Source organism: Corylus avellana, chromosome ca1 (genome assembly GCF_901000735.1).
Source record: "Corylus avellana chromosome ca1, CavTom2PMs-1.0".
NCBI classification, from domain to species: domain Eukaryota; kingdom Viridiplantae; phylum Streptophyta; class Magnoliopsida; order Fagales; family Betulaceae; genus Corylus; species Corylus avellana.
The window spans coordinates 37,862,156-37,889,246 of record NC_081541.1 but is presented as its reverse complement, the minus strand read 5'-3'; the positions used below and the strand labels follow the sequence as shown (position 1 = coordinate 37,889,246).

General features: G+C 34.9%; 2 protein-coding genes across 2 annotated transcripts; one reads left to right on the top strand and one right to left on the bottom strand.

Moving 5' to 3' along the window:
- Positions 1–248: 248 nt before the first annotated feature.
- Positions 249–11,317, bottom strand: LOC132174746 (ankyrin repeat-containing protein NPR4-like). Its single transcript, XM_059586410.1, has 7 exons — positions 11,145–11,317; positions 9,356–9,801; positions 5,584–6,078; positions 5,329–5,478; positions 3,488–3,571; positions 1,579–1,997; positions 249–980 (listed from the first exon to the last, which is right to left on the bottom strand). The coding sequence occupies exons 2-7, from the start codon at positions 9,792–9,794 to the stop codon at positions 372–374; spliced, it is 2,196 nt and encodes a 731-aa protein (XP_059442393.1). The 5' UTR covers positions 9,795–9,801; positions 11,145–11,317; the 3' UTR covers positions 249–371.
- An 8,796-nt stretch (positions 11,318–20,113) lies between these two features.
- On the top strand, positions 20,114–26,502 carry LOC132179591 (uncharacterized). Its single transcript, XM_059592334.1, has 3 exons — positions 20,114–22,707; positions 25,375–25,685; positions 25,946–26,502. The coding sequence occupies exons 1-3, from the start codon at positions 20,405–20,407 to the stop codon at positions 26,314–26,316; spliced, it is 2,985 nt and encodes a 994-aa protein (XP_059448317.1). The 5' UTR covers positions 20,114–20,404; the 3' UTR covers positions 26,317–26,502.
- Positions 26,503–27,091: the final 589 nt, after the last annotated feature.

The window sequence follows — 27,091 nt, the reverse complement described above, 5'->3', positions numbered from 1 at the left end:
CAATGATAATTATTGCAGCTCTTGCAACTTGTCCTTCTTGCAAAGGTACATATATATATATATGATATATGTACTAAATTTGTTAAAATGAGATTTGCAGGTAGAAATTTTTCCACGGGCATGCATGCAATAGAAAGAAAAAGTAAATAAAAAATAAAAAAAAGCAAAAAAAATATTCTACAAAGGATACATGACTAGCTAATAGATTTATTTATCTCGTCATAAAATGTCTAAATCACCAAACAATGAGACCCAACTGCTTAATACATCACAAACTGAATCATCACCAATTGTTCATTGTAAATTCATATTGTCTTTAGTAACCCAAAATATTAAACAACACGTCTGCATCAAATCTAAAAATAAATTGCTTAAAACAAACGATGAAGATGCCTCCTACCTAGTCGATATGTTGAGATTTGCTTCAACATGTAGACAAGAAGGGGAAATAGCATAGAAGCAAATTGGATGACTGTAACACTAGCAAGGCAAATGACAGGAATGACCATCCATAATTTTTTGGGTACCATAAGGAAAAGACCAGAGCAGAAGGCAACCATCATAGTTGCAATAGAGAAGAAAAGAGTGTAATGTCCTATTATCATCTTAAGAGGCAAGGATCGTGAAAAATCGTCTTCTGCATAGCGCGATGTAACCATTCCCAAAAAGATCAATACTGAAGTTGATGCAGAAAAAAGTGATAATGCATCAAATATGATAAAAGCCGTAAATAACTTTTTATCTGAGAATGTTAGAAATCCTGTATTTTGATTGTTACCACCTGGAACAGTAAATGCTGCAGTGAACATAATGGTAATAATCAGAGCTCCTACCACCATACAAGAAGTTGCGGTGGCCTTCATCCATTTCTCTCCTTCCTTCAACATGTCCTTGTGGTTATGGATAAAAAGTTCTTTGGCTGTCATATTTGTCTTATTTCGAATATCGTGAATCCAAGGAAGGCAAACTTTCTCCACATCCTGCATTTATAGACTAGAATCTTAGCCATTAGATATTGAAGCAATATATTGACAAATGCATCCTTTTTGTGGTATCTCTTACAATCCATTTAAATCTCTTATTTATAAATGACCGCAAAGAAATGGATTTTAGATTTTAGAACTATGAACCATAGCATCTCGTTGAATCATATATGATTGAAAATACCTGGTTTACAAATATGCAAAAAGAAAATAACAATTTAGTTTATGATAGCAACACCCAACTTCATTCTAGTTTTATGATGAATGTGGAATAATGAGTTTTCATTCTCTAGTTGAATCATGCAATTGAACTTCCATCAAGTCAATTCAAGGCCTTTTAATATATTACAAGTTACCCACCAAATTCTTCACTATTTGTGTGAAAGTTTAGTCTTCAAAAGGAGGACTGACAGACAAGAACAATCCTTAAACGAAGACGTCATAATCTATCAGGAGGGTAGTTGTCACCAACCCTTGTGGTCTATGAAACTTCACAATTCTCTCCTTTTGATAAGATGATGTCTTATATGTACGATCCATCCAACTTATAAGTGTAAGTACATAAATTAGAAAAATATAGACTAAGAGATATGACCTTAAACCATCGAAGTTCGCTCTGCATTTTCAAAGCAGCACCTGTAATGCGATCACGTTCAGTGGAATGTTCTAACATCGCTACCATGTGCAAGATAGTGTTACTTGAGCTATCCAGAGCATTTGTAATTAAAGTACTCTTCACATCAAGTCGGTGTATAAAGCTAAATATTTTAGCTTGGCGATGTAGGACAGCATAAAAAAATAAGTTTCTTCCCTCTGCATCAGTGGAATAGAGAAGCCGGCCATCTACTTTAACTATCGCATCAATAAATTCAACAACTCCTCCCTTGACGGCTTGGAGGATGGCTTCATTAACACAATCTCTATCCATTTTCCTTACTTCACTGCACATTTGAACTAGAAGTTGTCTGGCTTGGTGATGACGCAACTTTATTTCATATAAATGTTTCTTGATTCCTAAGACAATAATCATTGCGTCATTAACTCAACTAGATTAAAAGAAAGAATAAATTGATCAGAAAAACAAATTAATGAAGAATACAAAAGTTTAGAAAATTTATCACAAAGATATGAAATTTTTTCAGTGGATGTATTAATGCCCAAGAGCTCAAGGAAATTCAAACCTAACAGCACTTGGACTTACAAAATTACTACCACAAATTGAAAATCCAAAGTATTTGTCAATCAGATATGCTATTTCAAACTTTGACTTGTTGAAAGTGATATGAACCATGCTTAATGTTTGGGTAGGACGTGCCTTCACGAGCCTTCTTTTTTGCCCCGATGGTTAATAGCAAGTGTTGCCATCCCTAAGGTTAGAGGCTCAAAGGATTAATGAAGAGAGAATTAGTCGTTTTGCAATTACATTACTCCAGAATTGTAGCCGTATCAAAAAAATGCTCCAAATGAAGAGCCCTTAAGGCAGGGCCCACCCAACCACTAGGAGAGTTAGGCGGTCGCTTAGAGCCCCCAATTTAATAAGGTCCCAAATTAAAATTATTCATTAAAAAAAATTCCATAAAAAAAAAAATTAAATCCCTTTTTACCCTCAATTTTCTTTAATTAAGGCCTCTAATCATGCTAAATAAGTAATTTAAAAAAGTCCCCAAATTAATGAATCCTAGTAAAACAATTGCCATAAAAAGAAAAAATTCAACACCTAATTGCTGTTTAAATAAAAAATAAATACAAAATTAAACACAGTTAGTATCTATGCTTAAATTAAGGCCCCCTACTTAATTTCAAAAATGTATTAATATCATTCGATTTTATAACATTCTGAAATAAATAAGGCTTAAAAAATTGATATCAATAAATAAGATAATCAAATAACAATAAAGATATTCTTAAATAAAATACAATCTTAAACGGGTAGATATTATTTTTTTGTTCTTGTGAAATGACAACCATAACCCTAAAAAATAACTAACTGGAATGGATTAAGTTGGACACGTTTAAAATCAAATGGGAAAAGTAAATAAATAAATGTTGAACATGGAAAGTTTCTAAAATATTTTATTCAATTACAAACTCATCTCTTTATAAATTTTCATTTTTCTCTCTATATTCATATTCAAGCTTTATTCAAATTTGAATTTATAAATTGACAATATATACATGTTACAGTTGCTTCTGTAGAAATAAATTTTTCAAAATTAAAATTGATAAAATCCTACCTAAAATCAACAATGTAACAAGAGAGATTAAATAGATTAGCCATATTATCAATTGAAAAAAAGATGTTAGAAAATCTTGAATATAAAAACTTAATCAGTAATTTTGCATCCCAAAAAGCGAGATGAATGATTTTTAAATAAAAATATAATTAATATTAAAATAAATATTATATATGGCCCTGCCTTAATTAAGGTGTACTCATGCACCCAAATATTTTCATTGTTCCATGATATAAATCCTTAAAAGAGGGAGTTTAGGCGATGACATACCTGATCCGCTCATCTTTACGTGATCACTTTGGTGGATATCTATCTGAATATCATTGGTGGAATCTGTTGATGGAATGGATATACCTATCACCAAAAAAGTCCAATAAGTACTATATCTCTTTGTACCAATCGAAATATAATTTTCTTAAAATAAGTTAATATCCATCATATAAATTTTGTTTCCGTTCCAGAAGGATAACTAGTCAAGTGCATCATTGTAACATTTGAATTTCTTGTGTAAAAATATATATACGTTTGTTTTCGGTTTGGTTTCTGTAATTATCATCAATTGTGTTATTATGCATTTGTGCTATATATATATAAATGTATATATAGAAATCATGAGTAGTACATTGTATTTATGGATTCCCTTCAATGCTTTTGTATTGGTTTGATCTTTTAGATTTTAAACTTCCCTTCAATAATTTTGCTTCTTTTTTTCTTCTATGCCAATACTTTTGCTTCTTAATTAATGATGAAATTTCTTTACTTACAAAAAGAAAATAGGATAAAGTTCTCTTAACCTCTCAAACTACTACATCAATGACAATCTACCACTCAAATTATCAATTGTGACAATTTACCCCACCAAACTACCAAAACAATGACAATGTACCACTCAATGCTAATAAAATGACTAAATTACCCCTATATAAATTTCAATAAGACAAAAATATCCTTATAAATTTTTTAAAAAATTAATTTTTTTAAATAAATTCTAATCTAAAAAAAATTGAAAAGAATGTAAAAAACTAGCCACCCCATTTTTGCCATAAGGGTAGCCAGCCACCTCTGGGGTGGTTTCTACCCCACCCCATGGCCCTTGGGGGTGGTTCGGCCACCCCCAAGGGCCAAATGAAAATAAAAAAATCTAGATCGGCGAAAGTCACACCTTGAAGATCGGGGAAACTACAACCATCAAATCCAGATCGGGGAAAGTCAGTTCACTCGAGTCCCTGATCCAGTCAAAATGGTAGAAGTCTTTGAAGATGGGTTCCTGAACTACTTCGAGATTACTGACATGGAAAGTCTAAGGGATTTCCCCTTGGTTATCAGAAGAGAAGTCGAGAAGCTGATGGAACGAAGGTGTAATCCTGATGAAGGAATCTGGATTAAGGTCTGGTCTATGATCCGGAACTGGGATGCAAATGATTTCATGAAGATCACACCTTCTAAACGTCTCGTCCTGCTCAAGCCAAGCAAAAGATGGACTGAAGACTTGTGCTACGGAAATTCCTACCTTGAGCCTACAAACCCTTTGGACTTTGCACAAGACTGGAGAAATTAGGAAATCCAGATGAAAGATCTGGGTTGCTCTTCTGTTAGGGGTGGCCGGTCCACCCCCTGGATGGTGGTGGAACCATCCCTTTTTTGTTTTTAATTTTTGTTATTTATTTATTTAGTTTTTTAATTTTTTATAAATTTTAGTATTTTTGTTTTTATTTTAGTAAGAGTAATTTTATCATTTTATTAATATTGTTGGTACATTATCATTGTTTTGATAGTTTATGGGATAAATTATCGCAATGGATAGTTTGAAGGATAGATTGTCATTGGAGGTGATAGTTTGAAGGAATTAAGAGGATTTTACCAAAAAATAAAAAATAAAAAGTGCAAACTGATAAAGCTATTCGGGTATTCTCAATAACTTGGAACACTATAAATAGTATATATATTTGCCTTTCATTAGCCTAAAAAACAAATTTGGAGGGGAAGTCATGGATTGGACTGTGCAAACATGCAAGCATTTAATTTATAGTTGACACTTCAAAAAAAAACAAAAGAAAAAAGAAAAGGAAAGAGAGAGATAAGTAAATATAAGAAACAGAAATGGTACTTACAGGCATAGATCCACTTTTCCCAGAGCGAGAGCTGGTTCCCACTGGGGAATGCAGAAGACTTGGAAGCCAATGCTGCCAAAGGGGAGCTCATATACATGTTTGGAGCAATAGCAGAACATGGGTAACGGTTGAGCAAGTCCAGAGCAACATCTATTGTATTGTATTGTAGAGACATAATTAATTAACAAATGGAAAATTATTCAATATAATTTCAAAGCATCGGACGAAAGAAGAATGAATAATTAGGGTCCTTACCAAAATTATTGAGAAGTATGAACCGGGTAAGAGCCGTGGAAGCATCGATGTCCCGTAATGTTTGATCATTTTCTAGAGAGACAGAATAGAGATAGCGAGCCACTTTTATATTTCCAAACTCTAGAGCCGTTATAAGTGGAATACGATTCTCATTGTCTCGGATGTTAAGTAAGTTAGTGTTCTTTCTAAGCATGCAATTTACCATCCGAATATTTTGTAGAATAACAGCCTGGGCTAGAGCTGTCAAACCAAAATCGTCTCTTTTTCCCAACTCTGCTACCGACAATAACTGCACTAACTCTTCCACAATTTCCATATGTCCCGCAAAGACAGCCACGTGAAGAACTCTACGTCCATTGACTGAAATTCTTGCTGTCTTTGCATCATGGTTACTCCTAAGGAAATTGCTTGCAGTATCCCAGTCACCACTATCGATAGCCACACGTAAGGGACCATATTTGGGGAGTACCTCGCTTACTGCTGAGCAGTTTTCCGCTGCATGTAGAGTAAAATGAGTGAGTTCGGGTTTCTGATAGCAACGGTCCATAAATTTGCTTTTATTAATTTTTATTTTTTTCAATTTCCCTGTTTTGTCAAGATTTACTATTATTAACTTAGTACATGGAAGGGGCATGTCCTCCCAAGCTAAGTCAGCCAGAATGGAGCATATATAGGAAATTTTATGGTCATTTTTCTTATCTTTATTTTACTATTTATGTTTCAATTAATATTATTTCTTGAATAATGCTAGAAGTCACTCTTGTGTTAATCTTTTGTTCTTACAAGGATGATGTGCCTCTTAAAATCACAATTAAGCTTGTAATTGTTAAGCTAGCTCTGATACCATAAAAGATTTCTTAGAGAAATAGAATTTGGCGGAATAATATCATCAGCCTTCTCATTGAGCTTAAATAATGAAAGAGTTATAATTACAATAGGGCGCTAACATTGTCACACCAGACAACTAGAGCAATTGGTAGAGAGATGTGAATTTCATGAAAGAGCATTCTTAACCAATATAGTTCAGTTGTAGCTATAGCTAGAGAGCGATACTCAGCCTCAGTGCTTGATCTAGAGACCACTGGTTGTTTCTTGGCACTCCAAGATACCAAGCAATTACCAAGAAACACAGCAAAACCAGAGGTGGATCTTGCTACATCACACTTTCCATCCAGGTTACACTCCACAGGTGATTCCCCTTTCCCTTTGCTTACTATTTCTTCTTTTACTAATGAATCATCAAATTGTTCACATACTACAGTACCGCCAACCCTGCCTCACACAATTCAACAGTCATCTACTGCAAATTGTTCACATACTGCAGATCCAAATCCTACTTTGCCTACTGCACCAATACCATCCCATCCCATGACTACAAGATTTAAAACTCAATTGTTAAGCATAAACACTATTGCATCTACTGCAGCACCCTCCTCAACTATAGACAATCTTCCCCAACCTATCCCTGCACCTATTACTCAACCAAACACTACTGCATCTACTGCAGCATCCTCCTTAACTACAGATCATCTTTCCCAACCTACTACTGCACCCATTGCTCAACCCATAGCTGAGACACCCTCTCCTCTCCCATCTCACCCCATGACCACTAGGTCCAAAACAGGAAGTCAAAAACCCAAAAACTTCTCAGATTTCAAAATGTTTCACTCTAGGTAGCCCCTTCTAGGCTACCATACTTTTCTACCTGAGACTGAACCTTCATGCTATAGTAAAGCTGCTCCTGACCCAAGGTGGCAGGCTGCTATGTCTCTGGAATTTGATGCCCTTCTCTCCAACAAAACATGGACTCTTTGTCCTAGGCCTTCACACCAAAATGTGATTCATAACAAGTGGGTGTACAAGATTAAGAGAAAGTCCGATGGTGCAGTAGACAGATTTAAGGCCAGACTAGTTGCTAAGGGATTTGAACAAACCTCTGGGGTGGATTACACTGACACATTCAGTCCCGTTATTAAACCATCCACTATTCGGGTTATTCTAGCACTAGCAGTATACTTCAACTGGATGATTAAGCAGTTAGACATCTCTAATACTTTTCTTCATGGTTCCTTATCAGAGGAAGTTTACATGGAACAACCAAAGGGTTTTGTTGACAAAAATCATCCTCACTCAGTGTGCAAACTGCAGAAAGCTATTTACGGTCTTAAACAAGCCCCACGAGCTTGGTTCAAAAGACTTTCTACTTATCTATTGGATATTGGTTTCATTGCATCTCTTGTGGATAACTCTTTATTCATTTTTATATCTGGCAGTGTTCAAATATTTATGCTAATCTATGTAGATGACATAATCATTACAGGGACACACTCTGATATGATTACATCTATAGTACAACTCATGCAGCAAGAATTTCCTGTAAAGGACTTAGGACCACTAAGCTTCTTTCTTGGCATTCAGGTTACTCGGGGCCCTGCAGGTATTCATCTCTGCCAATCCAAATATATTTCTGAGCTTTTCAACAGAACTCACATGACAGGAGCAAAGCCTGCAAAGTCTCCTTGTTCCTCTGGTTCCCAACTTTCCAGATTAGATGGTGAAGAATTACTCGATCCCTCTGAATACAGAAGTGTAGTACGAGCCCTGCAATATTGTACATTGACAAGACCTAATGTAGCTTTCTCAGTGAACCAGCTATGCCAGCACATGCACCACCCCACGGCCACTCACTGGTCCGCAGTCAAGAGAGTCTTACGGTTTCTTAAGAGCTCATCTGATCATGGCCTGTTTTACTCCAAGACTAATCTCCAACTGAATGCTTTCTGTGACTCCGATTGGGCAGGATGCCCTAATGATAGAAGATCCACCTCTGGTTTTGCTGTGTTTCTTAGTGATTGCTTGGTATCTTGGAGTGCCAAGAAACAACCAGTGGTCTCTAGATCAAGCACTGAGGCTGAGTATCGCTCTCTAGCTATAGCTACAACTGAACTATATTGGTTAAGAATGCTTTTTCATGAAATTCACATCTCTCTACCAATTGCTCCAGTTGTCTGGTGTGACAATGTTAGCGCCCTATCTTTGGCAGCCAATCCAGTTTACCATACTAGAACAAAGCACATTGAAGTTGACTATCATTTTGTCAGGGAAAAAGTTCTCAGTAGAGATATCAAAATCTCATTTATCTCTACAGCAGATCAAATTGCAGATGTCTTTACTAAAGGATTATCTTCAGCACGTTTTCTTTTTCTCAAATCCAAGCTCAAAGTGATTCCATCCCCTTTTTGCTTGAGGGGGCATGTTAAGCTAGCTGATGATCCCACTGATATCACAACAGATGAAGTTCCAGCATCAGAAGACTTCTATTCCTTCTCAACCTCTCCTCTATCTTTAAATTCAAACAGAATATCATCTGTTTGAATTATATCTCTTCTCTTGTAATTATGTCTAATTAGATTTCTTTAGTCTATTAAGTCTTCTATTATAAATAGTTTTCCTTAGATAGTTATCTTATCACTCTTTTCTTGATAAGATTAAAGTTTGATTGTAATTATAACTCTTTCATTATTTAAGCTCAATGAGAAGGCTGATGATATTATTCCGCCAAATTTTATTTCTCTAAGAAAGCTTTTAGTAATTAATCACTATTAATTTTGGTCAAATAATAATTTTAAAAAACACCTCATTTTTTAAGAGACATAAGAGTGACATAATAGGAAGTTTCAAAATTACTCTTCTTTCTTAATCAACAAGAACTTATGCACCATCAAGTTATTTTACAATAATAACCCTGATGTTTGGAGAGAGAGAGAGTCACCTGAGATGTGTGAATTGAGGTGACGTGGGCTGTCTGATGTTGGGCTAGAGAAAGAGTCACTTTGGAAAGGGAGACAGTCATCTGGGATGTGTGAAACGAGGTGACGTAGGCTGTCTGGTTTGGAGTCACCTTGACCTGGCATTTCTGGTGAGGACTCTGGCCTATACTTTGTAGCTAATTTATCCCAAACAGTTCTAGCGGAACTGATTCCCTTAATCTCCAAGAGTATGTCCTCGTTGCATCTACTTTGAATTGCATATAAAGCTGCAGCATTTTTTTTGGTCCAAGCCTTAACATCATCTTCTGGTTTAGGAGGTTCGGTGGTTGGTTGGACAATGTCCCAAAGATCTTGAGCTAACAAATAGCTTTCCATCAACGCACTCCAAATGTCATAATGGTTGTAATCCCCATAGGGTTGTGATAGAATAAGATTTGCCATCCTTAATCTGTCAGATTACGAAACATTTTATGTTAGGTGAAACTTGGAACAGATATGTATGTACAGACCATATGCTATATATATATATATATATATATATATATATATATATTTGGTTTACAAAGCAATTTATTTTTTGCGTTCCATAGAAAAAGTACTTTCACAATAAAAGAGCAAATGATACCCGTTGTAAAACAGGGCGACTGCAGTACTCCTCTGGAAAAGTAATTTATAAATGTCGCAACATTAATAAGTATTTATGATATGCACATCTTAGCTATATGGGAAAACAATGCTTCTTTCTTTTGAGATTGGATATAAATTTCATACAAATTGGGTTCTAGAAATCATCCTACCCGGTTTCTAAAAATGCCATATGCCTTTTTTTTTTTTTTTTTTGTAAGTTCTAATATGTGCGGCTGTGCCAGATCTGTGGAAAACGGTTTGGCAATTAAAGGTTCCAATGCAACAAAGGTTTTTTGTGGAGGGCTTGTAACAACATCCTTTCAACAAAAGATAATTTATTGAAGCGGGGCATAGTCAAGGAGGATCTCTGCATATTTTGCACATATTCTATGGAAGTGTCCCTCATCTGTGGATGTGTGGGTGGCATACGGATTTAGGACCAAACTGGAGTCCATACGGACAGATTGTGGACAATCCTAGGGTGGTCTTACGTACGCTGAGGAGCTGGATGGTTCATCATGTAAAGAGGGAAGTGAATTCTGAGGCCCATAGTCTCACTACAGCTGCACTTATTAATGTTTAAGATCAGATTTAGGTTTCTAAAAAAAAAAAGATCCGATTTAGATAGAGGAAACTCGTAATTATATTTTTGACATTATTACATTAGATCAATTGCTCTCTTTCTCTTTAGAGCTTTATGCTCTAGATAATTTTTCTATATATGGAAGGAATGAAGATGGAATTTTCCAAAAAAAACAAAGCACATATATAGGACACTTAACAAATCCAAAACGATTGAACCATTTAAGACGCAAACCTCGATCCATACACTAACAAAACCCATGCCTAATAGGCATAAATACCCTCAACATCTTAAATTTCCTTTTCAACTTAAACAGGCCAGACAAGAAAGAGAAATGATAGTTTTTCAATACTTTTTTTTTTTCAAAAAGCTTGGTTTTAAATTATCGTGGCACATTGTATCTGATCTATTGAATATTGTTCTTTATTTAAAGTAATATAACTTACTACATCATTTTAGAATTAACTATTTAAAGTGATATAACATGCTACATCATTTTATTAAAACAATCATAAAAATTATGCAAACACAAACTTTGATTTAAAAAAAAAAAAAAAAACAAATAGCAAATAATTACTTACAGGGTTGGACGAGCTGTGTTCCAAAACTGCAGCTTGAAAGTCTCAATGTGCAGTAGAGGCGAGCTCACCTGTAGACCAACTTAAAAAGAACTTAAAAAAGAATGGCTGGTTTGAAAGTTAGATATACTATTCCTCACGCCTCACTCCTTCAGGGATTCCGTTCAGTCCCTTTCTTCCTCTTTCCTGTTAATTAATTTTTGTCAGTCCTTTTTCGTTTTTCCTGTTGATCAGCTAGGGAAAATGAAAATGAAAAAATCTGCAGTAATCAATATCCATTTCCTTCACATCGTTTGATTTTTCCTTATTCAATCTTGAACGTCCATTTCCTTCAGAGTTTACTGTTTAGGCGCTTTCTTCCTCTTATCATTTCATTCTCCAAAAAAGTTTTCAACGAGTTATTATTGTGTCGCCCACCATGTCCTTTTTTCTGTAGAAGCCAGCTAGGGAGGTGTACTATTTTGCAGAGTAGGTGAAGGTACTCAGGAAAGGAAATGATCTTCACATGTAAATGAAAAAAATTGCAGTAATCAACATCCATTTCTATACCTTACAAAAACAAAACAAAAAACAAAAAAAGAAATCCATTTCCATCACATCTTTTGGTTTTTCGTTATTCAATCTTGAACGCCCATTTCCTTCCCATCCCTTTCTTCCTCTTTTCTTTATCCAAAAACTATTGCCTTTAGACTATTATTTAATTGATAATATTATCTCAAATTTTTAATTCAAATAATGTCTTTTTAAAATTATTAAAAATTGTCAATGTCATTCTCAATGACGAAGGTATCCTTAACAAAATTATATTTTAAACTGAATTTAAAAAATAAAAAATAACAAGGGTGTGGAAATTGCAAAAAAAATTACTTTTTTATTTTCGAATTTGTTGGAGTATATTTATCTTAAATATTTTTATTTTTTTACTAGCCAAAAAGACATTATTAATTTTTTTGGTAACTTAAAAAGACATTATTCTAATTAAAAATTTCAGAAGATATTATCAATCAAACGATATTACGTGAACTTTTTTCAAAAAGTTTTCATCAACTTATTAAATTTGTCACCAACTATGTCCTTTTTCCTCTTGAAGGGAGGTGTAGGGCTTGTTTGGCTGGTCACTTTTTTGTTTTTGTTTTGAAATTCGTATTTTTTTGATTTTGTAAAAAATTTTGGTTCAGATTTCTGAAATGTAAAAATTTTCATGTTGAAGATAAAGTACAATTCTAGTTTGAAAACCACACTTTTTTTTTGGGTATTCACAAATTGTTGGTTGCCTTAAATGCAAATGATTAGTCATTGATGACAAATAATTTGCATGAGATGTTGTCATAAAATATTTTAAAAAATAATAATAATAATCAACCTGGGTTTTGGGAATCTCTCACTGCACGTAAAGTAACAAATAATAAAACATAAATTGGTGATGCTCTTGTTTTTGTCCGTAGGTGAAGTGCACAATGCAGACCTATGTAAATTGATTGCTTCATTCTATTTCCTTTCTTTTCCTCAACCGCGCGTGTGCTGGGGGATAAGGCATTGCATCTTCATTTCTAAAAAAAAAGGCTTGTACCTTGGGATAAAGCATTGCATCTTCATATCTTTTTTTTTAAAAAAAAAAAAAAAAAAAAACATGCAGCTTCATTCAAGCATTCTCTTAAGCTACAACATTCAAGCATTCTCTTAAGCTACAACATTCAAGCATTCTCTCTTTAATAAATGGTTGGCCAAGTCTTTTTAGGTTGCTTTTCTTTGTGCTATACATATAAATTGGCCTCGAACCATTCGTTGTTGCCCATTTGTTCCTCTACCTTGTTGTTTTCCTTCCGGTTAGGGGGTTGTGTAGGCTTACTAATCCAGAAACGAGCTCTAATCACTCGTGGAGAAATGCTTAGGGTATTCATATAGTTTAGTATACCAACCTTTGTTTTGTTTGCATGTAATAAATGAGACAAACTTGACATTTTGATTGATCTTTTCATGTGACAAGAACATTGAATGTCTGAGGACCACTTACATGCATTTGTTTCACTCCACACAAAAAAGTGAACCAAAAATTGTAAACCTTACAAATTAAATCCTGTCAGTCTCACACTTGGCTATCTTCCAAAAAGATAAGATTAAGGATTCCGGAGATAAGCACTCCCAACAAGATGAATGTTGAAATAATGAACTTTGCTCGAATCATACATTAAAGAATTTAATAGCCTAGCTCGAGCTCCAATTGAGCCTGGCTCGGCTCGAATAACATTCTCAACTCACTTGAGCTTGAGCATGAACTCGCTCGAGATTTAAACGAGCCGAGCTTAAACGCCCTTTGGAATGAGACAAATTGCAGGATCGATCTTCCATTCTAAGTTTACAAGTATAGATTATGTGCTCTCTGAAATGTATCTTTTGGATTAGATCGAGCAAGGGCTAACTCTTTATTAGGGTTTATAATTCTCTCTTTAATAAATGGTTGGCCAAGTCTTTTTAGGTTGCTTTTCTTTGTGCTATACATATAAATTGGCCTCGAACCATTCGTTGTTGCCCACTTGTTCCTCTACCTTGTTGTTTTCCTTCCGGTTAGGGGGTTGTGTAGGCTTACTAATCCAGAAACGAGCTCTAATCACTCGTGGAGAAATGCTTAGGGTATTCATATAGTTTAGTTTACCAACCTTTGTTTTGTTTGCATGTAATAAGTGAGACAAACTTGACCTTTTGATTGATCTTTTCATGTGACAAGAACATTGAATGTCTAAGGACCACTCACATGCATTTGTTTCACTCCACACAAAAAAGTGAACCAAAAATTGTAAACCTTACAAATTAAATCCTGTCAGTCTCACACTTGGCTATCTTCCAAAAAGATAAGATTAAGGATTCCGGAGATAAGCACTCCCAACAAGATGAATGTTGAAATAATGAACTTTGCTCGAATCATACATTAAAGAATTTAATAGCCTAGCTCGAGCTCCAATTGAGCCTAGCTCGGCTCGAATAACATTCTCAACTCACTCGAGCTTGAGCATGAACTCGCTCGAGATTTAAACGAGCTGAGCTTAAACGCCCTTTGGAGTGAGACAAATTGCAGGATCGATCTTCCATTCTAAGTTTACAAGTATAGATTATGTGCTCTCTGAAATATATCTTTTGGATTAGATCGAGCCAGGCTAACTCTTTATTAGGGTTTATAATTCTCTCTTTAATAAATGGTTGGCCAAGTCTTTTTAGGTTGCCTTTCTTTGTGCTATACATATAAATTGGCCTCGAACCACTGGTTGTTGCTTGCTTGTTCCTCTACCTTGCTGTTTTCCTTCCGGTTAGGGGGTTGTGTAGGCTTACTAATCCAGAAACGAGCTCTAATCACTCGTGGAGAAATGCTTAGGGTATTCATATAGTTTAGTATACCAACCTTTGTTTTGTTTGCATGTAATAAATGAGACAAACTTGACATTTTGATTGATCTTTTCATGTGACAAGAACATTGAATGTCTGAGGACCACTTACATGCATTTGTTTCACTCCACACAAAAAAGTGAACCAAAAATTGTAAACTTTACAAATTAAATCCTGTCAGTCTCACACTTGGCTATCTTCCAAAAAGATAAGATTAAGGATTCCTTAAGTACACAACTTTTTCAACACCAGCTTAAGTAACCTCATAAATGAGGCTGATCTGAAGATCAAGGACTTGACCAATTGTTTTGGCTATCTCGCTTGGAAAAAATTTGAACTCTTAAGTAATAATTCATAAATGGGAGACAAGGTTAGAAGTCTATTCTACTACCATGTTAAATTACTTCTTATTTCAAAAATTTCAATCGATAAAAAATTATGAATTTCATCATTTAATTAATAGTCTAACGTACCGACAACACATAAAGAATGATATTAATTAAGATATGTCATAGGATACAATGCTAATAACATAGCGTAAAATTCTAATTTTTCTTAAAGGCAGACTGCACATGAGGTAATATTTTGAGGGATTGTTTTAGGGTGGTGAAATCTGTTACAAGTAGTATTTTATGACTGTTTTTGTTGTTGTTTAATGTTAGCTTAATTTGATTTACCCAACTGTCGTCGTAGGACTCACTTTTTTATATTTTTTTTTGTTATTAATATTTATATCTTTTGTCATTCTTTTCTAAGACTATTTTTCAAATAAAAAATTGAAATTAAATTATTACGAAGTCAAAAAGATTAGCGTGAGAATTAGAAGAGAAATGGTTAATTAAGTCTAAAGGAACTTTCTTAAGCCCAAAAACTTTCATTACAATAATAAGCATCAACACTAATAATACACTAAAAGTAATAATATTATCTCCCCAATAACCAAAATTGATTAACATTTTAAATGATTTTAAGATTTGTTTAATATCGTTACTATTACCATTTGAATTAGGTATTAATTCAAGATTTATGATCTTCCACATATACGAAGAGGTGAAATTTGCCTCATTAATTATGAGGATGCAAATATGAATTAGGATTCGAAATGGAGAGGAGCGGGTTAAGTCAAAATTGGAGACAAAAAGGTCTCAATTTAAAATCATGATGGGAACAATGTTGTCCCAATATTAATATTTTTGGGCCTAACAAAAGAAATGGATAGGATCCATTCCTTCAAATATTTGATGTTGAAATAACACTCTCCATCCTCCGACAAACCAATAAGTAGATGATAAACGCACGGTCCCAACTAATTCTCCAATGAGTTGGGAGCTAAGAAAAGTCTTCATTTCACATTTTAGTTTTCTGTGAAATGAATGAATGCCAAGGGAAACGTTCCTTTCAACGATGTAAGAGAAGCATGCATCACTAACTTTGACTAGTTTTCTTAAAATAATAACGCAAATATATAGGAGTGTCATTTTTCTTTCCCGATAGTGACAAATGGTATCAAAACAAAATAATGTCGCCATAGCGGTTGAGGCTTTGCATCAAGGCGTAGTTCTTAACGAGAATGTCAATAATTTGAACCAGGGAGGGAATTTCAATAGTGTTACATGCACTATAAAAAATAAAAAACCACATTTACTGGCTGCCACTAATTAATTAAACGCTGCTATAGCCCGGAAAAACGCCATGAAATATATATATATATATATATATATATATATATATATATATATATTTTCATTTTTTCTTGTGTAAACGTATTTTTGTAATAGGATAATTTATTATAGGCCGTAAATATATTTTGGTGCTTAAAATTCGCACCCGGTAAACGTAATAAAAAATGCCGATAAATCAACGTAATTTATAAACCGACGTGACATATATAGGTATTCACCAATAAAGTTTCCGACGTATATAAAAACAACGTTAATTTATCATTCACCGGTCTTTGTTTATACGCCATTGTAACGCAAGACTGCATATTTACCAGCGTATATAAGAAACAAAATATGTCGGCATTTTCCCTAAACGCCGTCTTTTTTTCCCGTGCATGTAACTATTGAAAGTTTTACTTGTTTCTCTGTTTTTAAAAAATGGCGATATTGGTTTTAATAATTAAATTTTTTTTTGGTTATAGCTCCGGTATTAAAAAATAAAAAAATAAATAAAAACTTTTTTTTTGATCGTTTGGTAAAGAGGGAAAATGAAAATTGTAGAATAAATTTCATTGCTATTTGTTTTGAAAATTTTCTTGTGCAGGAAAATTAAACTTAGGATTTCTCTTCATGGATGTTCTCACACATGTGTATTTATTTATGGAGTAAAATGTTATATATATATATATATATATTTGACATGTCCACACAAGATGAAGAAAGGGAGATTCGAACTAGTGACCTCCAGTTCATGAGGCGTGGTCCCTATCTAGCCGATGGAACTACCTCTTAGGAACGGAATAATGTAATATGGCACACCACTATTTCATCACTATCTTATTATACTAACGTAACATTGTCAATCTACCATTCATTTTTGCTCATAATTTAATTATGTTTACATTGACATTTTTTATATTTGAAGGGTTATAAAATATGTGAATTACTCTATTTTTTGATATTTTCTTAATTATATTTTAAGACATATTTTTGAACTTAAAGAGAAAGAAGATTAAAAAACCTATAGTTTAATTTTTCATAATTTCATTTAATTTGCAAATAAGAAAGAGAAAAAAAATAAAAGCCCATTTTTTGCCTACTCATATAGGCTCATGATTCCAACTCCTATGGAATCCAATCTTCTCCATTTCAAATGAAAGGAGCGGTTGGGATGGGCTTAAAAACATATAAGGTTTATAACTGCCACTTCATTTAAAAGTCATTCTCTCTATTTCCTCCCCCTTAAAGTTTTTTCTTGCCAAACTTAATGAACGTTAGACAAGTTGGAAAACAAAAACAAAGCCGAAAAGACGAAGCAAGGAATCTATAAGGAAAGACAAACCAAAATGCGAGAAACAATCATCAAGGCTTTGTAGATGTTAAAGTATTAATTAAGTGATTAAATTTACATATTTTTATCACTTTAAACTTTTAGGAAAAAATGTGATTTAACATAGTATCAGAGCTAAAAGTTCTGAGTTCGAATTTTAACTCCGTCAATTCACCCCATTTAAATTAAATATTCCACGTGTTGAGCCTCACATATTAAAATAAAGGTTAAGCCCACACGTGATGTGAGGAGGAGTGTTCAAGTATTAATTAAGTGATTAAATTTACATCTTTTTATCTGCTTAAACTTTTAAGATAACTAATAATTTTATAGTTGAGAAAGAAGTTGCCCGTGTAAAGGAAAAGAGAAGTTCCAGAGGAAGGCAATCTAGAGGCTATTAAGCAAGAGGGAAACCAAACTTTCTAGAGAGAGAGAGAAAAGCGATTCATTTGGGTTAATTTTCACGTATATTGCTCTTTGCTGAATTTCTGTTGGGGAAGTATGATCATAATTGGGAGATGAGAATTATGGAATGTTATAATATATTAGGAGATTTGATTTTAGATATTTGTTGTAATTGATTGTAATTTCCTATAATCAAATTTGATACCATCAAATCAGATTGATTTTACTGTAATTAGATTTGATTATCATACTTATCAAAGGATTTTATTGTAAAGGTTTGGTTTGTGTGGTGAATGGGTAGTCCGCTGGTGTGTACTCTCGGCCTCTGGAAGATTAAAAGTTAAAAAGTAAAAATAAAAAAAAGGCCTAGTTGCCCATATTATTTTAGCTATTTATTGGCCCATTATTTGGTGGTCATACTGTTGATCTAGGCCCATCTTTCGGCCTTTGAAGCTAAATAGACTTTTGTTATGTGTAAGTTTTTTAAAAAGTACTTATACTTTTTTTTTTTTTTTTTTTTGGTAAGAAAAAAGTACTTATACTAAATAAGAATGATTTACTTCAATACTTTTTTCTATTTTTTCTCCATCTCATTCTATAAATACAATATATCAACTATTAGATTTGTAAACTCATATGTGGAACAAATTCAATGGTGGATTCATCTACTTATTATAGAGATGGTTAAAAATAAAATGAATTCTATCATTTCTTTATACTAAAAGCCAAAATAAATTTCTTAAAATTATAGAAAAGTATTTCGTGATCAAGCCAAAAGATATTGCTTAAACTAAAAGTCACGTAACAAAAAAAAAGGCATGTCCTATTTTCAAAAGTTACAACTATTATATAATACTCATTTGGAAAGAAAAAAAAAATTACTTTAAGAAACCATCAATTCATAGATTATAAAAGTTCCCAAATTATAACTTAATCGGTTGGAGACCATGTCTCATGAAGTAAGAGGTCAATAGATCTAATACATATATCACCCTCTATCCTCTCCTTATGTTGACATGTAAAAAAAAAAAAATCATAAACTATAAAAGATAGGGGTGAAAAGATATTAATCACCCGCTAACCGCCTATATATATAACGATGTTGTATGTAGTATGATATTATTATATTACCATAGAAACGACATCGTTTTAACTTTTCTTTTTTTTAAAAAAAAAAAAATTTAATTTTTTTTTTCTTTTAAAAAGCGATTATTAGAGTTACTAACCGCTAATTGCGGGTTAAGCGGTTAGCGGTTATTAGAGTTACTAACCGCAAATTGCGGGTTAACCGCTTAAGTGGTTAGCGGAGCCAATTAATGGATTTTACTAACTGCCTATGCGGTTACAATTAGCGGTTTTAGTCAATAACCGCCAATCGTAACCGTCTTTTCACCTTGATGAAAAATGTTAAAAATACTAAATCTTTTATTAAACTGATGTAGAGCTCATCTATTAAAGAAAAATTTATGATAGCGGGTTTGTGAGCCTTATCTTCTAATTTAAACTTCGAAATTTAAGAAAGAAAAAAAAATCTCTAGAGCAGGATAAAATCATCGATTGCTAAGAAATGTATTATAAAATTTATGGTAGGAGTAATGGAATTGCTTCTCGTCATTCACTTTGAAGTGCAAGCAAATAATGTTATCCCAATAATAATAATAATAATGTTATCCCTACTTCTTTATTTCCTTTCTACTATAATAATAATAATAAAGAGAAGATAAGTAGTTGAAACCCGTTAAACTAAGGAAAGGAAACCCCACCAATAACACCTAACCTTTTTTTAGGAAAAAAAAAAAATCTGTTATGCACAAAATCCAAATAACTATTTAAGGTTACTGGTTCATGAGTCCTGATGGAAAAAACATAAAGTCAAAGCAATTATAAATAGCAATTAACGGTTCAGATCTAAAGTAACAAAAGCTATTTAAGATCTAAATAGGAAATCCTTTGCAGCGTGGTATCAGATGCGCACCGAGGAAGCCACTGAACGAAGCAAAGCATCAGTGCATCACCGGTGAAAAAGTAAACCCAAAAGTCTACTTCTCTCTCGTTAGGAAAACAATCGCCAGATATATGAGACAGGCTTTCTGTGTTCTCTGATGCATGAATTTTGAGAAATCGAAGCATTAGGGGCGACAAAAAGATTGGTTGAAAAACCCAACACGGGTTCTCACGATTCATACCAAAAGGTTTGAAATTCCTCTGATCCCTCACTCTTACTGCAATGGAAATCAAAACCCTTTTCTGGGTTTTCTTTGTTTGATCTGTATTTGCAATCTTTGTGGGCATTCCTAGGGTTAGGGTTTCAGATAACGTCCTACTATTGCTGGAAACACCTTGACTGTGTGTTTTTGGATTTGGGTTTCTCTAAGTTCTTCAGAAATTGATCTTAAGTTCTGGATAGGATTACTCATTTTGATTAAAAAAAAAAATCGAAGCGTTATATTCTAGCGGATTTAGCAGTGTATTGATTAGTGTAACTAAGGATGCAATCAAGAAGGCGTGAAGATTATTCTGCTCTATCTCCAAATTCTAAGTTGCGTGCTGAAGATCGATTCAAAAGGGGTTTTAACCCTTATAATGGTAGTCGCAGCGATGCGTTGGATAGGTCTCCACGTGCCCGACAGAGTCTGAGTCCTAATAGGTTAGATGGGTCCAGGCGGGTTGCGGGTGCGAGTAGAAGGAGTTCTTCTACTGAAAGGAGGGACTATGCTTGGCATGTGGGGGGTGGTAGCGTGGCCAGGAGTGATCGGATGCGATCAAGGTCACCCCCTTTCGAGCAAGTGCAGAAAAGGGCTCAGTTGGATGAGGGTGATATTGTTGTGCACAGGGATAATGTGCTGGCTATGGAGTTGAGGCGGAGATATGAGTTGTCCGAGCATAATGATTTTAAGGTTGGTGATGATAGCGTGAAGTCAAAAAATGTTTATGGATATCAGAGTAGCAGTCATAGAATTGGCAAAGATATTGAATATAGTGAAAACAGATTGCCAGCTGGTGGTGGACATGGGATGTTGGCTCAGAAATCAATGGCAGTGGAAGATGGTGTAGCTCGGGGATCATATCGGTTGCCTCAGGATCTGGGTCCCACCTCAAGTTATGGAGAAGCTCGTGGGCAAATATCATCCTCATCACAAGGTGTAGGTATACGCCAGTTTGAGCATGAAAGACTTCAATATCGGGACCCTATAGCTGTGGATAAGTTACCAATCATGGATTCCTACAAAGATGAAGAGAAACCCATGTTTCAATCAAGGGATATGGCATATCCCATTGGGTCAGCATCTCACTCCAAAGATTTTGCAAGCACCTCCCCTCTAAAGGATTTGAAAAGCTCCTCTTCAAGGATGGTGAGGAATGAGTTTTTGGATTCTTATCGGGATGGCATGCATTTGCCTCCTCATTCAGATGGATTTTCAAGGAGCGGTGGAAAGCTTATAGATCCTATATGTTTTAATGCATATGGGCAAAGTCCACTTACAGATTCTGCCAGGGGCCCTGAAGCTGGACATAGGAATCTGACATATTACCAGAGAGCTGCATATAGTCCAACCAGGGTCGAGTGTGAGGAGTATTCATACCCCAAACTACGGGGAACAGCAAATGATAATCGTGGATATCCATCTGATGACTTATACAGAATGATGCCGTCACGTGCTCCACTTGACTATGATAATGCAAAAATTGATTATGATCGTAGAGATTTGTCTAGACCTAGCCTTATGCACCCTGTTGTAAACAGGGTTGACGATAATATTGAGGATTCTTATGGAAATCCCCGAAAGGGTATTATATTGGACCATCATGCTTTACAAAAGCAAGCACTTTCAGACTACCCTGATAGGAACAGAACATCAAACGCATCAAATCAAGGTGAGGATTATTTTGATTCTGGATTTAATCATGTTGAGTCTGGAAGGAGAGTGTCACAAGATTATGAAAATTCACATTTGGGGGCATCACAGGATCATCAAATATCACATTTAAGATCAGATTATGGTTTTGGAAAAGATGCCGGTCCAAAGTTTCTTAAGGAAAGGCTGCACAATCCTCCTCTTTCTATATATGATGCAGATATGCATAGACATTCTTTAAGGATGCAGAGAACGAAGGAGGAGCTTCGCTTATGTGAACCATCAGATAGGGTGCGTAAAAGAATGTATGATGTCGTGGAAGAATTAGGTGCGCATGATTCTACAAAACTCATGTCAAAATGGAATGCACGAGGAGAGCTTCAGGATCTATTCGATAGTGGTGAAGAGTGGATTGATGAAGATACGAGTGTTTTGTATTCGTCTAATGCTGTGGGATTTGACCATAATCAATACAGAAAGTCTAGGAGGATACATGATAGGCTAGAGTATCGTCAAGATTTTGTGACTGATGATAGGTTATCATCTCAAGATTCTTTTGCACATAGACAAAGGCACTCAGAAAGATTGTATAAATATGGTGGTCGATATACAAGGGATCATCCAAAAATTGGTTCTTTGAGCTCACAAGACTTGCACCATTTTGATAGAAGAAGTGGTCTTCACAAACAGCCCAAAGTTTGGAAAAGAAATGATGATTATCAGGAGGATGTGCATGAAGATTATGATGACCCTTCGGAAGATTGGGCGGATCCTTTAGAGTCTGAGCCAGCTGAGGACTCTGAGGAGTTCAAGTTACTGGTACATGAAGCCTTCCTAAAGTACTCTAAACAATTGAATGGGAACTCAACTGTTCAAAGACGATACAAGGAACAAGGAAAAGCTGGTAGTTTGTTTTGCATCGTATGTGGGAGAAGGTCTGTTTTCTTTTCCATTATATTTTTAGTGAAAAGTGGAACATCTGTTTTCATATTTTGATTCAAGAATTCCCCAGTACTTTAGCCAATGCAGTTAATTGAGTATGCACTAACCCTCAAGATTTTCTGGTTTTGGATTTGTTTGGAATTTTACTTGGCTTACTGAAATTTCAAACCCATAGCTTATTTATTATATATACATAGGCTAATGGATAGTATTTGAAGATTGATGGTTTGGTGGTATCGATTCCATGTACTGGCACAGGTACTTTTGGGAAACTCAACTTTTATAAAAGTGACTTCACAAAGCTCATCAATGGCCTTTTATATTATTGAATTAGGTTGAAAGTCAGATAGATGACTGCTGCTGTCCGTCTTCCATCCTTGCAGTTCACTGAGTAAATAGTTGGGAACAGCCTAACAATGCTACTAATTGGAAGTAGGGTGCTGGTCAGAGTTAACTCTTATATAGCAGGTTTCCTCAGTTGTTCATTTGCCAATCATGACAAATTTAATGAAATAAACTGGATATTTAGCGGAAACCACACTATTTAATGATATGCTAAGGGTTGTAGTGCCACAGGTAATGATCGAGCCGCAAATTTGGTTTACTGTGAGACAAACAGATTGCGGCGTAAGCATTTTAATTTATAAGACTGAGGCTGCCACACAGAATAATATTATTACAAAATAGTAAACGGAAGGGGAGAAAAAACCCATAGAAACAGCAAAAATTATGAATAAAGGTTTTTGGGAGAATACACTAAGTCGTGTACTGTTTGATGTGTACTGTGTGATAGGGGGTTTACATGGAACATTAAACTTGGCACTGATCGACAAAAGTTGGCCACTTGAGAAATGAAGATTAGTATGTGACATGCTACACTAAGTTGCAGTAGTAGCAGCATCGTAGTAGTAGTTATAGCCAAAGCCATTTTAGAATGGTGTTCAAGGAACTTGTGTGGATGGATTAGTTGTTGTCTTTTAGTCTGTTTATTTGTGCATGTAGATGTAGTCTTTAAATCTCATTATGTGTGTAGTAGTGTCAGCATTTACTATTTATTGTCAAAGCCATTTTAGCATGGTGGTAAAGACAACTAGAAGAGTGGATTTGTATGTATTTACAAACTATAATTGGACCTTTTTTTAAAAAAAAAAAATAGGAAAATGGATTTCCTTGGGAGTCCCTGATGGAACACTATGGTTCATATGATCGATGTTCCAGATATTATTAAAACTCCGAAAAATGCATGAGTTTTTCACTTTCTTTCTTCTTGTCCTTTTTTTTTTGGGTGAGTGGGGGATATAACAGCTGATATATTTTGCTGGGACTGGTTTCTCTTACCAAATGTGGATGTAAGTAGCCTATCGCAACCTGCCTCTAAGGTGAGCACTCATGGGAACCAATGAATCAGTACTAAAACAATCATAAAAGCTTCATATTCTCATGGATGTAGCTTCATACGCAAGACTTAGGGTTTCACCAAGAATTAGTATTATGGAAATTTGATATGCTTGAGTAACCAGCTCAAATCATCATGGCTTCCAAAGTTTGGCGGCATTTTTGGCATATTTTGAGATTGTTGAGGAACAACTTTGAATCTTCATATCAATTATGTCTGAGCAAACAGAGAATCAATGTCAGAGATAGAAAGGTAATAAGTCTGTGGATCAGTTGATATGTTGACAAAGCAATAACCAATCTCTTCCTCCACGTGATTCCTGAAAGGCAGAAGGAATTTTCTAAAGAATTATACATCAACTGGTGATCTTTTCATCTGAAACTCACCTGCAATGCTTCGGGTCCAGTCTTCGACATGCAATGCCTTTAAAAGAGAGCTGCGCACATGAGAAGTATGATCTTGGATTATGTCTACATTGGCGATTATTATGCCACTGGGAGATTCAGAAAATAAATTAATTTTTAGATTGAGACTCTGGTGGCTCAGATCTATTCTAAAGAGCAAGTATAGTGTTGGCAGATTAGAGAGTGAGATTAAAAGAAATCGGTGGGCGTTATATCCATTATGGGCTATGAGACCTGGACTTGGACTTGATGAGAGACCACATTTCATGATTGATTATGCAGCTTGGCAATGATTGTGGTGGAGTCAGCTGGTCCACATATGGAAGAATGGTTCTGGAAGTGTGAATATGCTTTGCTGTTATTATATTATTTTTTTGAAGGAGAACCTGTTGTTAACATCATTAATTTGTTGAGCTACAAGCTACAAGCTACATTGGCAGTGGAATTATTTTGTCAGTTGTCATCTGCAAGCATGTTTGAAGAATTTGTGTGTTAACTTTTTTCTTTTGCATTTTCCTTTAGCGGTAATGCTACGGAACACATAGGCTTCGAGTTTCATTGTATGGTAATTGGATTTAGCTTTCATTCTTGATACCTGTTCTGAACTATCTTGTTGACTAAGAAACATACAGAGCTTGTTTATTCTATGTTATATACTTAAACTCATAATAATTATTTGGAATTCTATATATAGTAACTAATTAGAGTTACTCTCTGGAGCAGTATTTATATATGAAGTACCCATAGTGTTTCTTCACCTTTTTGCACTTATTTAATTTGGTGTATCATGTTTGTCTTGGCAATGTTATAATTAATAATGCACTCTGTTAGCATTTGTTTACATATCTGTGCTGTTACAGCTTTTCAAAGGAGTTCATGGACACTCAACGCTTGGTAACACATGCCTTTATGTCTCACAAGGCTGGGCTGAGAGCACAGCACTTGGGTCTTCACAAAGCAATATGTGTCTTGTTGGGATGGAATACTGTTGTCCTCCAGGATACAGTAACATGGGTTCCTCAGGTCTTGCCTAGTGCTGATGCTTTGGCTCAGAAGGAGGATTTGATACTCTGGCCTCCTGTCATCATCATCCACAACATTTCTATGTCAGAAAATAATTCGGAAAAATGGAAGGTTGTCACCATCGAAGGAATTGAGGCTTTTATAAGAAGTGAGTGACTTTGTATGATCTATCATGTAAAATAGAATTTGTTGAAAATTAAATCTACTTTGTTTAATTTTAAAAATCAAAAAATACATTTGCAGCGTGCATCATTTGAACGGATCACAATATTCAGCTGTTTGTCAGTAGTATAACTATCATTTATATATGCAAGAAATTTGGGTAATTTAATCTGTTAAATACAAGACCAGAATAATCATTTGTTGTTTCAATGTACTTCATTTCAATGGTCCACCTTATTATGGCAGGTAAAGGTTTCGTAAGGGGAAGAATCAAGGTGTGCCGGGGAAGGCCTGCAGATCAAAGTGTTATGGTTGTAAAGTTCTTGGGCACTTTCACTGGGCTGGGAGATGCGGAGAGGCTTCATAAGTATTTTGCAGAGAATAAGCGTGGGAGAGTAGATTTTGAGCGTTTCATATCCAGCAATGCCAAAAGTAGCAACACTTGGGATGCCAGGATGCAGGGAGACCAGGTTGAGGAAGATATTCTGTATGGATATATGGGTATTGCAGAGGACTTTGACAAAGTAGATTTTAATACGAGGAAGTCGAATTTGGTAAAGAGCAAGAAGGAGATTCAAGACCTGGCAAATGCTCCTCTTAGACCTGATGAGAGGTAGCTGTCCATATATGACATATGTTTGGATGGTGCTATATGGTTTAATGTTCCACAAACTCGTTCGTCAACTATTATAGTTTTCTTTTTCTTCTTCTTTTAGTGTTTCTCTTGGTAGTTAAGTACTCAAGTATAACAGATGTTACCTTGAAACTTTGTTTCTGTTATATATGGTATGTGCTTTTAATGATTTGGGTACAAAGAATTGAAGATCTTGATTCCACAGCATTATTCAAGTCTATTTTCTGAAGATATGGCTTTGCAGCTACTGATGAGAATTTTCTCTTTAAAATTGCAGAAACAAAATTGGTTTTTTTTTTTTTTTTTTTTTTCTCTTAAACCCATTTCATGTGTTTTTCCGAGCTTTGCTGAACTTTGAGGGCCTTCTCTTTCGGCTGCAGAAAACATAAATAAAGGCCACTCCTCCGGTGGGACATTGGGTTGAGGTCCTTCTTCATGGTCATCACTACAAGGAAACAACGATTGGCAAACTCAACAGTTTGACTTCAAAAACTTCCCCTGATATTTAGTTAGTCTTCATAGTTGTTGTGAAGAGAATTCAGACGTTACAGTTTTGAAGTGGAAAAACTGAACGTGGAACAATATTGGTTCATGGCTACATATGCTGGGAAATTTGGAGCATTCTAAATGCTTGCATAATTTAGGTCGGATCCGGCATCCAATAGGAGGTCGTAGAGACTCTGATTTAATGACTGGGAAGAATTGAGTAATGCTACTATTTACGCTCGTTTCACACCAATTGAAGTGACATATTTTAA

Excerpts from the sequence above, each read along its gene's own strand:
- LOC132174746 (XM_059586410.1), bottom strand. The coding sequence starts at position 9,794 with ATGGCAAATCTTATTCTATCACAACCCTATGGGGATTACAACCATTAT. Across the intron at positions 6,079-9,355 it reads CCTCAATTCACACATCTCAG|CGGAAAACTGCTCAGCAGTA; the intron begins GTGACTCTCTCT and ends CTCTACATGCAG. Across the intron at positions 3,572-5,328 it reads GGAAAAGTGGATCTATGCCT|GTATATCCATTCCATCAACA; the intron begins GTAAGTACCATT and ends TTTTGGTGATAG.
- LOC132179591 (XM_059592334.1), top strand. The coding sequence starts at position 20,405 with ATGCAATCAAGAAGGCGTGAAGATTATTCTGCTCTATCTCCAAATTCT. Across the intron at positions 22,708-25,374 it reads TGCATCGTATGTGGGAGAAG|CTTTTCAAAGGAGTTCATGG; the intron begins GTCTGTTTTCTT and ends GTGCTGTTACAG. Across the intron at positions 25,686-25,945 it reads AATTGAGGCTTTTATAAGAA|GTAAAGGTTTCGTAAGGGGA; the intron begins GTGAGTGACTTT and ends TTATTATGGCAG.